Source organism: Haliaeetus leucocephalus, unplaced genomic scaffold (genome assembly GCF_000737465.1).
Source record: "Haliaeetus leucocephalus isolate CR32 unplaced genomic scaffold, Haliaeetus_leucocephalus-4.0 Scaffold702, whole genome shotgun sequence".
NCBI lineage: Eukaryota > Metazoa > Chordata > Aves > Accipitriformes > Accipitridae > Haliaeetus > Haliaeetus leucocephalus.
The window spans coordinates 4,754,307-4,766,097 of record NW_010973138.1 but is presented as its reverse complement, the minus strand read 5'-3'; the positions used below and the strand labels follow the sequence as shown (position 1 = coordinate 4,766,097).

Below are 11,791 nucleotides of genomic sequence, written 5' to 3'. Positions count from 1 at the left end.
TCAACTGTAATCATCATAACTGCAGGACATATTCAAAGCAAGGATCCCTCTAGCCCAGTACCCTGTTTCCTACAGTTATCCACCAATACCTTAAAAGAGCAAGCACAGGTCAAGCATATACAATACTTGCCATCAATACCCTCCCAACCTTCAAGTATTTTGAGATCAGGGAACTACCTAAGACCAAAGTTGTTTGTCTGGCTGGTAACTGCCAACAGCTCTGTCTCCCATGTGTATGGGCTCTGCACCCGTGTCAACTTTTGTATCCATATTCCTTAGTAATATCAATGGATTTGTTACCACATTCTGTTAGTTTTGAACCTGACTTCAAGCTTCCTTTGAAAGCCCTTACTTCTTGCACTGTGAATGCTCAGTCACGATCCACCCTCCTCATATAATCCATGACTTCTGTAGACCTTTGTGCAGGCCTAATCAAAATGAATGGGCAACAGTCACAGGGTCAGGGTCTCAGCCCCATTCATCTCTCTGCTGTAGCCAGGTTCAGTGGTACAGAAGGACCCTCACGTGAGCTGATGAGAAATACCCTCCATGAGATTAGTAGAGATTGCATTCCCAAATCCAGAGAGTCATCTCATCCCAGGAGGTACTTCAGAATGGGACTGACTAAAGTATAAAATACGGTGCCAAGTGAGTTGCAGGGTTAAAACCCACAGTTAGCCAAATATGAAAGTAACTTGGTCCAAAGGACGTAATAAATGTACTTCTAGCTCCAGAAAGCACTTCAGTTCCTCTCCCAATCCATTCACCCTGCCTTCTGCTCTGCAATGTAAAGTAACCACATGCTGTCAGCATCTCCATATGAACAATACAGAAAGCCTGAGAATACAAAACAGTCTCAGTGCATTAGGGTAAACAAGGCAGAAAAAAAGCTTATTTTCAGAATTTCCTAATCCTAGGAACAGGTTATGAAGAGGGTACCTCAAAACCAAGAACTTTTGGGTTTGGAAACTGAGTAACAGCAAACAGTTACACTTTTTTGAACCTAAACCAACATAACCTTCCAGTTAAGGAAGGGCCCTTCTCAGAGCTTCAGGTATCAAGATATTTCCTGTCCCAAATAGACTGAGGCAGAAAAAAAAGCAGGGAAAAACCCTGGAATCCTCAAATCTAAGCAAGTTTACACAATAACATTCTTGTTCACAGGGTACCAAAGAAAGTCTGAAAGTGCATTTGAGCTTCAATACTTAACACTTTTCACTTGTTGCATTTTTTCCTTAAATTATATCATTAGCTAGAATGCCTTTACTGCTTTATACAATTTATTTCAAAAATAGAGAAGTCTTACAGAAAATGAAGCAATATATTTACAAAAATAAACACTTATTAAAAACACAGTTCTTAAAAAATGCTAAAAATAGTAATGAAAAATTCTATCAAATCTGATTCCCCACAAAATGGAAAACAATCACAACACAATCACAAATATAAATGAAGTTTATACAGCTTAAATAAGGGTCCTGCCCTGAAATGCCCTTTGAAGAAGTCTCTCTCTTCTCTAAACAACATAGGGAGCTCAAGCTCCCTACTTAAGTAGAACTAATACTGAAAGGCAGCTCATGAGACTATCCCCTTGTAGACAGGATAGGAACATTTCTCAATGTGATCACCAGAACTGAATGGAAACAGAATCAATTGCCTGGGTGGTCTTCCAAACAAGAAACAGAGTTCAAAGTAATACATCCTTTCAGTTCTCATTCCCAGCAGGAGTCAGAACACGAACTACTAAGTCTGGAGGGAGCTTTGAGAGCAAAGAAGGGAAACTCACACTTCCATACGTTCAAGAAACACTTGGGCTGAAACTGCGAAGAAAATGATTTGGAGTTGGTCAATAGAGCTGATCTGTGCTCTAGTCTGCATCTATTACTCCAGCAATGAACAGGCAATACATGAACCACCAAGTCTTGGGGACTATGTACATATCTCAGGGAAAAAGTAAAGGATGAGGACTGAGCAAATATAAGTGACTCTGTCTTCTTCCTCTCTGTCAAGGGCCAGAGCTCAAATACATGCTGAGGAGTGCCTGCTTGACCCTATGATTGCCGCTTTAGCCACACAGGCAGCTGTAAAGTCTAGGACTGCTGGAGCCCACAATCCTGGGGCTGCTCAAATTACCCCAGAAGCAGTTTTGCTCACAGCAGTCATGACTTCAAATGAGATGTGATGAAAGCCACCTGTGCTCCCCCAACCATTTGGGCTAACCTTTCATATTACTGAAGATCAGCAAAGAACAAAATAAGACTCTGGGTCCTGTGTGACAGGCAAAACTAGGCATATTCTGATGACTTTTTACATTATTCTTTGCTGCTCAGGTCCATTAAAACAGTTGAGCAAGGCACATCCATGGCAAATGAGCTCCAATCAGCCACAGCTATCACAGCTCCAGATGTGTCAAGTTTTTGCCATATTCAAGTTGCAAAGAATCTCAGCTGATTTTTGTAGTATCTTCAGATCTTCCAAGCGTAGTGCTTCTACCAAAGCCAGGTGGTTTTTGAGGTTCTCGTTGTTCCTTTTCAACTGGGAGATCTGAAGTTTATACAAATGGGATGAAATTACTAAAAATTTAATTATTTAATATAGGACATGAACATAAAATTTGTGGAAAGCTTATCTGTGGTAGGGACTCCATGAATTATGTCAAAACAGTATTTTGTTTAATCTTCCACAAAAGAAACTGTAATAGTAAAAGAAAAAAAAAAGGGGAAGAGGGTGTGGAAAAAGGGGAAAAAAAGGAAAAAAATCATCCCGTCGATAGGAAGCAGATAAAAAACAAGGAGACGAAGGGAAATGTTTACCTGATATCAGGCTCCTAAGCCCATACTATCGTCAAGATGTTGCTCAAGACCAGATTCACCTCATACTCTGTGCATATATATGTTTCCTTTGAAACAGTGTGGCTTTAATAACCCTCTTCCATGATAGCTATCCAAGTTGACATTAAGCACACATTTGTTTGTCAAAATTCAGGAAGGAAGGAGAGATTGTTTTCCTAAGAGCACAGACCTCCCTCACAGGAGACTGGCTGACATGGGTAGTTCATCTGGCTTGACTGGCTTTAATGAACACAGCCTTCACTTTCTGCCACAACACACTCATAGCAGGTCTGCAACATCTTACATGCCCACCTTATACAAGTCTGCATTTTCTTTTAAGAGGTAACCTTAACAAATACATTAATACTATAGGCAGAAAAAGGTTAAATACTTTTCACTTGCTTACAGGGCTTTGTATAAGCTTTGTAAGATAGTTCCTTTCTTTGCTGCAGCCACAAATTCTGCTGAGCAGTTCAGTGCTGTCAGTCACCCTGGAAACAAATTCTATGCCACCCCAGTGTAGTCAATTCCTTCCATCACTCTGTTCTCATCCCAGAAAATTACACTGCTGTACATTTATGCTAGGAGAGAAAGGAATCTGGGCTACCTTGCTCTTCCAGTTAAATTACCTGGAGAAGGACATGCTGTGTCTCTTGTATTAAAAAATGGCATATTTTTGCTGTTATATTCAGAGTCTGCTGTTCGTTTCTGGCTGAAATTACATCACCAAGCAGCGTTCTTCTCCAGCAAGTACTAGAACCAAAATGTTTGAACAACACACAATCATTTGCGATATTCCCCAGCTGAATGATAAACATATGGTTATGCTAAGAATAACATCGCTGGCGTAAGGCAAGTAAGGTTAGCATACGTGAAAAAGGCACACAGCATTCAGATATGAGACTGATAAGGCAAGCAAAAGAGAACAGAGATTTAACGGTCTGGAGCAGCGGTTTCAATGCTCCACCCCTACCCCTTCAGCCAAAGCCACAGTCTGCACTTAGATCAATGTCTCTGGTCTTTACTGCTCTGCCATGCTGTCACCAACTCCAGCAGCACCAGCAAGGAGTAGAAGCTATTCACTCAGAACTTATTAGCATGGCTTCTGCTAAACTTCCCGTCACAGGGCTTGAAACCAGTATCATGGGGATTTATTTTTAGTTCTTATAATCAACTTATTGCAGTCAGCAATGAATCTTCAAAGCATGAACAGCTTTGAACAAAAGAAAAAATTTTTATTTATTTACTATTACAAGCAAAGCCCAGGTAACCATTTTCTATTAATGCTGTTTGAGGCAGATTTGCCATTTGGAACAAATGATCAAACCTGCGCTGACAGTCACTGGAGATGAATTTCAGAAGCAGCCTGTGGAACACATGCTTCAAAGAAATCAAGGAAGGTCAACAGCATTTAAAGTCCCATCAAACCAACAGGAAAAAGGTCTGGAATCTGAACCTTAAAATAATATCTGGTTCTTGAAATAGAAAGGGAAAACAATGAGGTGTGTCTAGTATTTAATACAAGAAAGCAAAAGACCAAAGCAGCAAATAGGCAATGACTTTACATTATATGGTGTTCTCTGCCTTTCTTCTTTTCACTTCTCACCTGGAGTCAATAAGATAGACACAGGAGATCCAAAACAATTGTCCCAGTATCTCACACACAGCCAGCAAAGAGCAAATAAAAGAAAATGGCACATGCACATTGTCTAAATATTCAGAGTGCTGAAACTTACAATTCATCTGCTCTGAGACTTAACAACTTGAGGGCTGTGAGGAGTCTCCAAGACGGTCCATCCCATCCAAAGGTCAGGTTTCTAAAAAGTCAGAAGTGATCAGATGCAGAAAGTATAAGTGATCTGTTACAGTGTGATAGCTTTCTTCCTGACAAGTGTCAACAAGGCAAGATCTGCTCTTTGAAACTAGAGGACTCCTTGACTCCCCGTACTTTGCTGCTATCCAGACAGGCTGTACCTTGAAACCTATCTCAGGCTTTGATATTGGTGTTTACCACTTCCACATTCTCTCACAGACAGCAAGCAAATCCGTTTGATAAAAAAATGAATAATTATTTTATGCTGGATTTTGATACTAAACGCAAAATTTTACTCCCAGAAAAACTGAAAAGAAAAGCTCACAGGGAAACAAAATAACTTCAGATACCTACTCTAAGAAATCATGATCCTTTAGAATGGAAAGTTTTGTATTTCTCTGCTTGTCCAGTGGTGGAAAATATTTGAGGAGAATATCTGCATAAAAACACATTTTAGATATTTAAATAAATGGTATGTAGAAGAAACCACAATTCTCAATTCTGAAATGACATTTCAGCCATATTTTTCAAGTAGCTACAAGACAAAGATCAAAACCTGCTACATTTTGGTGAACTTTAACATAACCAAAAATGTATCTACTTCTCAAAAGCTATCAGCAATCTCCAGGATTGTATCCTTATAATCCCTTAGTTATCCTTTTTTACCAACATCTCCTGTTGAAGACAGACAGTATTAACATGCTCATATGCTCTGTTCTCTACTACTGTGCCTTTCAATGTCAAGACAATCTATAAATCCAACCTGATGAGACATAAACAGTGCTGTGAGGGTTATCCATGACAACAAATCCATACTCTAGTAACAGTCGCTGATTATCATGAGGCCCGTAGCAGATAAATACTTCTTCATATTTTTTGCACTGTGAATTTGTCCGAATTTCATAGCTTCTTGTCTGCTCATTAAATGCAGCCTTTACCTTCAAGAAGTTAAAAATAAAAGGTTTTACTCTTCACAGGGTGAAAAAGGAATCAGAATATTAAAATCCAACAGTATCGAACACTTCTCTAACACTGAAAGAAAACAGATAGTGTTACATATGTCTGAAAAGGCAACCCCTTAGTATGAAGAACAAACATCAAAACCTTAGTCTGCAGGATGTGCCACCCACTGCGCAGATTTATTACAGAGGCCCCAAATCCACAAATAAAGATGGCTTCCTGCAGACTTGACTATTTCTGTGCTGTCCCAACAATGAGTTGGCACACAGTCCCTGACATAAAGTGGAACTGCTTTATACACTTTCCTAAGGCTGCTCAGAAGCTTCAGCCAGAGGTGAAGTAACACAGGGACCACATAACTTGCGATTTGTTTCAGGAGCTGAGCCTTTCAGGAGAGCAGAGTAGGGCTACATTTACAAGTGGCTCTTCCCAGTAGCTACCCTGCATGCAAATCTCACCCAGCCATTCTGGGCTCTCCCTGTAACTTTGCTTTGCTACATAAACATTTGAATCATCTTTATTCAACTGCCTTGGGCTGAATAACAAGCTCCAGTGTATATATGAACCATGAGTACTCAGCCTGCACATGTCCTCAGTAGACATTTTTCCTACTATGAGATCTCTCACTGACCTCCAGACACTTCTAATCCATCACATAAATGCATGCTGTATTGAGATAGTGCATTTACAAATAAAGAAATGAAGTGATCTATTTTTAGTTCCTTACCTGAACATTTGGACTGTGGTTTAGCAAATCTAAATATGGTGCCAATGCATAAACATCTGGCTCAAGAGAAAAACATTCCCTCTGTGAATGTTTCATGTATATTGTCCTTGTATTAATAGTGCACCAAGCCCACTTTAGAGCACTGTAGTTAAAAATAGTTCCTGTGTTTTCAGCAAACAAAGGCTGCAGGGAAGAGAAAAAAGCCTTGGAAGACATGTACAACTCCTGGACTGTCGTTCTCTGCTCCTGAGCCTTCTTTCTTAAAGGTTCAGGAAGAAGGCTTACTACATCGTGCTCCAAGCAAACAGGGCAAGTGTATGTCTTGGGTAAAACATCAAGATATGGCTTCCACAGAGATTTCTCACCAGCATGCTTCTCTGCTATTAAAAATGTGCATAGTGCTATCAAAGGAGATACAGGAGGCTTCCATCTATTAGAAAATAAAATAAAAATACCAACACAGCAGATACACAGAGGTGAGATAGGAAATTGATGCAACAGTATTTTATCTCTCTTCTAGTTCTTTTAAATGTTATAAATAGCTTCTATTTTAAACTTTTTTGTAGTTCATCTCCAAGTCCTTTTGATGATTTCAAAGGGGCTATAAAAGCTGGTTTGTAGTAACAATTTCAGGCTCACCTCTTGGGTTGTTTTTTTTCTTTTGGGGAGTTGGGGTTTTTTTAGGATATATAAGAACTACTCAATGTCCAGCATAGGTCTTTGTTCTGAATTTTCTAAAAGGCTATGTTCATGTGACTGCTTTGCAATCCCATTTCATCCTCCTTCTCCTACTGAAGCATAATCACAAATTCCCAAGAAACCATACATAACTGGCGTTTAGGTCCAAGCTGGCTCTCGAGACAGGTCAAGTTCAAGCCTGTACCATCCCTCCAACTCAGCCTAGCTAAAAGTGGATGCTCCGTGTCCATATCTTACTTATCTGAGCATTCCACATGCATGAAAGTCCACAAGAAATACTCATACAAGTTAGGGGATGCAGTTTAAAGCCCTACCACCATTTAAGATGATTAATCTACTAATGAGCAACCCACAGTAAAGGCCAGCTTGCCCAGAAAGTGTCACTTTTCACTTACTTCATAATGTATTCTCCCAAGCAGCTACTAAGGACAGTGCCCGTGGTGAGTAAGCATTTCTCCGGCAATGAAATAATCAGATCCCCTGCCTTTGAGGGAGGAAAAAAAAAAACCATCACACACAAAGAATAGTAAAGATCAAGTGTAAATGACTCATCTACTATGCGATTTCTGAAGAGAGAGACATTCCTCAGAGAACACTAATGTCAGTAAGCAAACAGATGTGATGAACTTGATGGAAACTGACATGGTTTTAAGACAGTCCCAGTCCAGGGAAGGAGGATGACTGCAGTCAGTAGGAACTGTCAACTGCAGAAAGTTAGTTGTTCACAGAAAGTCTGGTGCCCGGCTACTCACTTTCTTTGTACTGAGATATATTTTAGATTAGAGCTCAGAAACAGATGAACTTCTATCAACATAGCAGTATGGGGTAGGGATATTTTAGGTCATGTCTATCCTGACCTTGTTTGCCAAGCTGCTGTGTGTGTAAATTAGCTTTCATGCCCTGTTTGAGCCATATGTGTCCATTTTTGTAGGGAGAGGACATGAATCAAGTCAATACTTTCTCCTTCCCATTCCTCTGCTCTTTCCTACCTTGCTCAAGACCAGTTGAGTCTAGCTCTCATTTCACTTACTGCAGAATCCCAGCACTGTGGATAACCTAAGCCTCTGGCTTCAACTGCTGGCTCTAACCATAAGCCAGCATGAGAACATACACTGTTCTCTACACATGACTTTTCCACTGCATCTCCTTCCTACTTCTTGCTATACTCTCTATTTTGCAAAAGGTTCTGGATCTGATTCTCCATTATTTGATATACTATTCTCATACCAGTTAGGAAACTTCTCCAACAAGCCTATTTTCAGAAAGGCACTTTTCAGTCAGAGTTCAGTCTTTCTGTGCCAATATCTGAAGGGCAAGGTATTTTTTCTATCATTCCCCTTTTCTGCTGGGAATGTCTGAGAAATTAGGTTTCTATTAGCTGGTCTACCAACAAAGAAGAGGGCCGTCAAAGTGAGGTTAAAGCTGTGGCTTCACATTATGGCCAAATGCTGCTTAAAGCCCCATCCCTTTCCTCCATTCCTCTCCCTGATATGCCATTCCTCCCTTTGTACCAGCACTGGTCTGACCAAGGTGGGAGATTTCAAGGAGCAAACCTATCAAAGCTAATGATTTTTTTGAAGAGAGAGTTTTCTATTAGTTTAGCTTCCTGATGCAACTTATCACACAAGTGGGGAAGACTGCTACAGCCAGTGCAAAGGAAGCTGTAGGAGCCAGTGGCTGAGGGAGAAGGCATACAGGAGGGAAGGAGCCTGCTCCTTCTGGTTTCAGTTAGCCACTGATTGCCTTAAACTGAAACACAAGACTACATAGTAAATCTCTGTAAATGAGCACAGGAATATCTTCATCCAACAAGCTCTCAGGGTACATAGGACATCATTTTACATTTTACATGCCAACACTGCAAATTCTGGTATTAGGCCAGAAGTTACATTCACAACAGGGACTATGAAGACCTTGTCTGGAATTTTGAGCTTTGCTTGTTGCAAAAGTCATTACATCTCAAAAGAAACTGAGGAGCACTTGCATTAGAATCAACATTACTAACCTGAAGAGCTTTTGCTGTCATCAGTCCTCTTCCTGTATCTGAAGCAGGAACAAAGAGGATGCTTAAGTACATGTATACACATAAAATACAGGAGACTATGATAAGCTGCAATAAATTAACAGGCCAGCAAGGAAAAGCTCTAAAAGAACATACATTATCTCTTACAAATCATAAAAGCCAATTATGGATTGTTCCAGGTATATACCTCATTTCTTTGTTCTCTGATTCTCTTCTTACTTTTCAGGACCCTGTGAAAGTCCTTGGCCTGCAAGACTTGCTGTCCAGTTCTAGCAATTACGCGACTTCTTTCTCCCAACTTTTTCTTTAAACACACCTTTCATCATTGGCTGCTGTTCTTGGTTTCAGAGTTTTAACTAAACTTTACAATTTCTATTCACAATATTTTTCTCTCATTCATCCTATTCTCTCTACTCTCTCTTTAATATTGCAAAAGTTTTTGAAACATAATCTACTTAAAGAGAAAAAATACAAGTATATACCTTTACTGTAAACAATGCTATGTGAATCCCAGCTCTAAAATCATTTACTTATCTGTAACACTAGATCTCCTGAACTTGCATGGGCAAAAAAAAAGATGAAGAAATGACAACAAGGTTAGGTTCCAATACTGGAAACACTTAAAGATATATTACTTTGTTCTTTAAAACTGTGATATTAACACTTAAAATCTCTATTTCTACAAGGAATTCAGCATAGGTGTGCATTTTTTGCAGCATACCAGAGTATTCTCATACAAGAGTTTTACCCAAGATCATCTTCATATAAGAAACAGTTTATGCTACTTCAGGCCTCCATATCTACTTGTTTATGTTAAATGACATTCAAGTGCACTTGCTATAAGTCCTTAAAAGACTAATGGTAACTGGGTTTTTTCCTGATGCCAGCCAGGTGCGTGATTCAAAACAAAAGCAGGAATCTAACATTTTTAGAAGAATCAGAAATTTGTACCACCAATAAGTAATTGAAACATTACCCCAGAACTCTGCTGGCCTTAAATTACTGTCTTCAAATCCTCTGTCTTTCAGCCACTTCTTAAGTTTAATGTATTCCAGCTTGTGACTGCAGCTGACTAAAAATAAAAAAGAGGGGATTAATGCTATAAAATAGCACTCCATTGGAAAAGAAAGGAAATTGAAAAATTTTACTGTATAGCCAGAAAAACTGTATTTTGGACTTTTTGGTATAGCATAATAGAATAGCAAGAAAAGCTCCCCTCGAACTAATTACTAAGTTCTGGGCCCCTGGGCACAGGGAGCTCTCAGAACTGTAGGAGTTAGTCAGCATATTCAAGGATCAAGGAATTTAAGAATAATATAGTGCTCGCCATTAGCCAGAAAAGAGAGCTCACAATATTCACCATGCCCTGCCTGGGACTGTAAACTAATGCTAGAATATTTGCATAGAAAAGGCTAACATTTATGAATGTTATTTTCAAAGCACAAAGGTGTTTGACAAATATATACCATAAAACAACACCTTGATAAACAATAGGTTATTTTATTATTTAGCAGTACTTCCATGGACAGTACCTCCATCTATAAAACTCTGTAAGTGTTTTCTTCTTCTCTTTCGACCTGTCCGACCTCTGCTTTTCTTCATATTAAGCAACAGATTTTGCCTTATTTAGAGAACCTGAATTAAAAAAAAAAAGTTACTTAAAAATATTTAAAGTCCTTTTCAAATACTGCATGTTTCTTTTATCTCAATAAGAGAAATCAGAGCACTGCCTGTTTAATAAGCTGCCTCTTTAAAGTTTAGAAAGTGTACTACAAGCAAACCCCTAAACGAGGGTGGGTGATAGGGATAAGGGAGAACAGGAAGCCTTTATCTCCAAACATTATCTTGGCCAAGGCACGGCCATAATCCTCTACAGGAAATGAGACACTGGTGTTTATGTGCACAGAACTAAAAGTTTTCAAACAGCAAATGTATTACAATTATAGAAAATTAACTGGCATAAACAGCCTCTGCAGTTTCAGAAGACAATCTTGCCCACATCAACACCACCAAAAACCCCAGTCCCGTGCAGCACCGTGACGCTACACCTCAGCTCAACACCTCCAGTGTGCGTGATAGGGGAACTGGACCAACCTTACTCCTTATACTTCAATCCGTTCTTGAAATGTGTATTTCATTTGCCCTTGCCAATACCGCCTTTACCTCAACCTCAGAAGCGCAGGCTTTGCCTGAAACGAGGGCCCATCAAAGCGGGGCTGGCAGAAAGCCGGGGACACCGGCACACAGCTTTCTCCCGCCAAGGCACAACCTTCCCCAGCTGCCAGCACCCTGGAGGACGCCCACCACCCTGTCCCCCAGCACTGAGGAGGTTGTTTCAGCGCCACCTCCCCCCCTTCCAGCTCGGCACAAGCCCTCCTGCCTGTTAGTGACAGGAGACAGACGGTGCCTGCGCCTGAGCGAGAGAGAAACCGCTCCAGAGGCCCCGGCGCTTCCCCGCCGCACACCAGGCCTCCCCCGCCTTCCCGCTCTGACAGACAAAACCCCGAATCGCCCGAGCGAAGCGAACACCGCTTGGGACCGCCTATGCCCCCGCGTATTTTAAGGCAGTGAAGACTGCAGAGTGGAACGAGAAACCCCATCTCCCCTGGGCGATCCACCAGCGACTCCGGCTCCCTCCCGAGCTAAAATCACGACGGGGGAGAAGGCAAAGGCGAACAGGCTGCCCGCCGCCCGCTGCCGGCCCCCCTGCCGGAGAGGACGCGGCGACCGCCACGCCG

The 11,791-nt window shown here is 40.7% G+C and overlaps 1 protein-coding gene across 5 annotated transcripts; it reads right to left on the bottom strand.

The window, feature by feature from the left end:
• Positions 1 to 1,414: 1,414 nt before the first annotated feature.
• SETD4 (SET domain containing 4) lies at positions 1,415 to 11,779 on the bottom strand. 5 transcript variants are annotated; one of them, XM_010580352.1, is made up of 10 exons: positions 10,586 to 11,779; positions 10,030 to 10,125; positions 9,036 to 9,073; positions 7,426 to 7,514; positions 6,332 to 6,761; positions 5,408 to 5,582; positions 4,999 to 5,080; positions 4,568 to 4,648; positions 3,461 to 3,584; positions 1,415 to 2,544 (listed from the first exon to the last, which is right to left on the bottom strand). In XM_010580352.1, exons 1-10 carry the CDS (start codon positions 10,653 to 10,655, stop codon positions 2,410 to 2,412), a joined length of 1,320 nt encoding a protein of 439 aa, XP_010578654.1. In that variant the 5' UTR covers positions 10,656 to 11,779; the 3' UTR covers positions 1,415 to 2,409. The 5 variants fall into 5 exon arrangements, with proteins under 5 accessions (XP_010578654.1, XP_010578659.1, XP_010578656.1 ...); XM_010580356.1 differs by lacking the exon at positions 3,461 to 3,584 and having other exon boundaries at positions 2,449 to 2,544; XM_010580353.1 differs by lacking the exon at positions 1,415 to 2,544 and having other exon boundaries at positions 3,410 to 3,584.
• Positions 11,780 to 11,791: the final 12 nt, after the last annotated feature.

Coding starts and splice junctions, on each gene's coding strand:
- SETD4 (XM_010580352.1), bottom strand. CDS start 10,655: ATGAAGAAAAGCAGAGGTCGGACAGGTCGAAAGAGAAGAAGAAAACAC. Junction 5,583..6,331: donor ACCACAGTCCAAATGTTCAG/GTAAGGAACTAA, acceptor AACTTCTTGAAG/GTAAAGGCTGCATTTAATGA. Junction 3,585..4,567: donor AGTCTCAGAGCAGATGAATT/GTAAGTTTCAGC, acceptor TTTTGGTTCTAG/TACTTGCTGGAGAAGAACGC.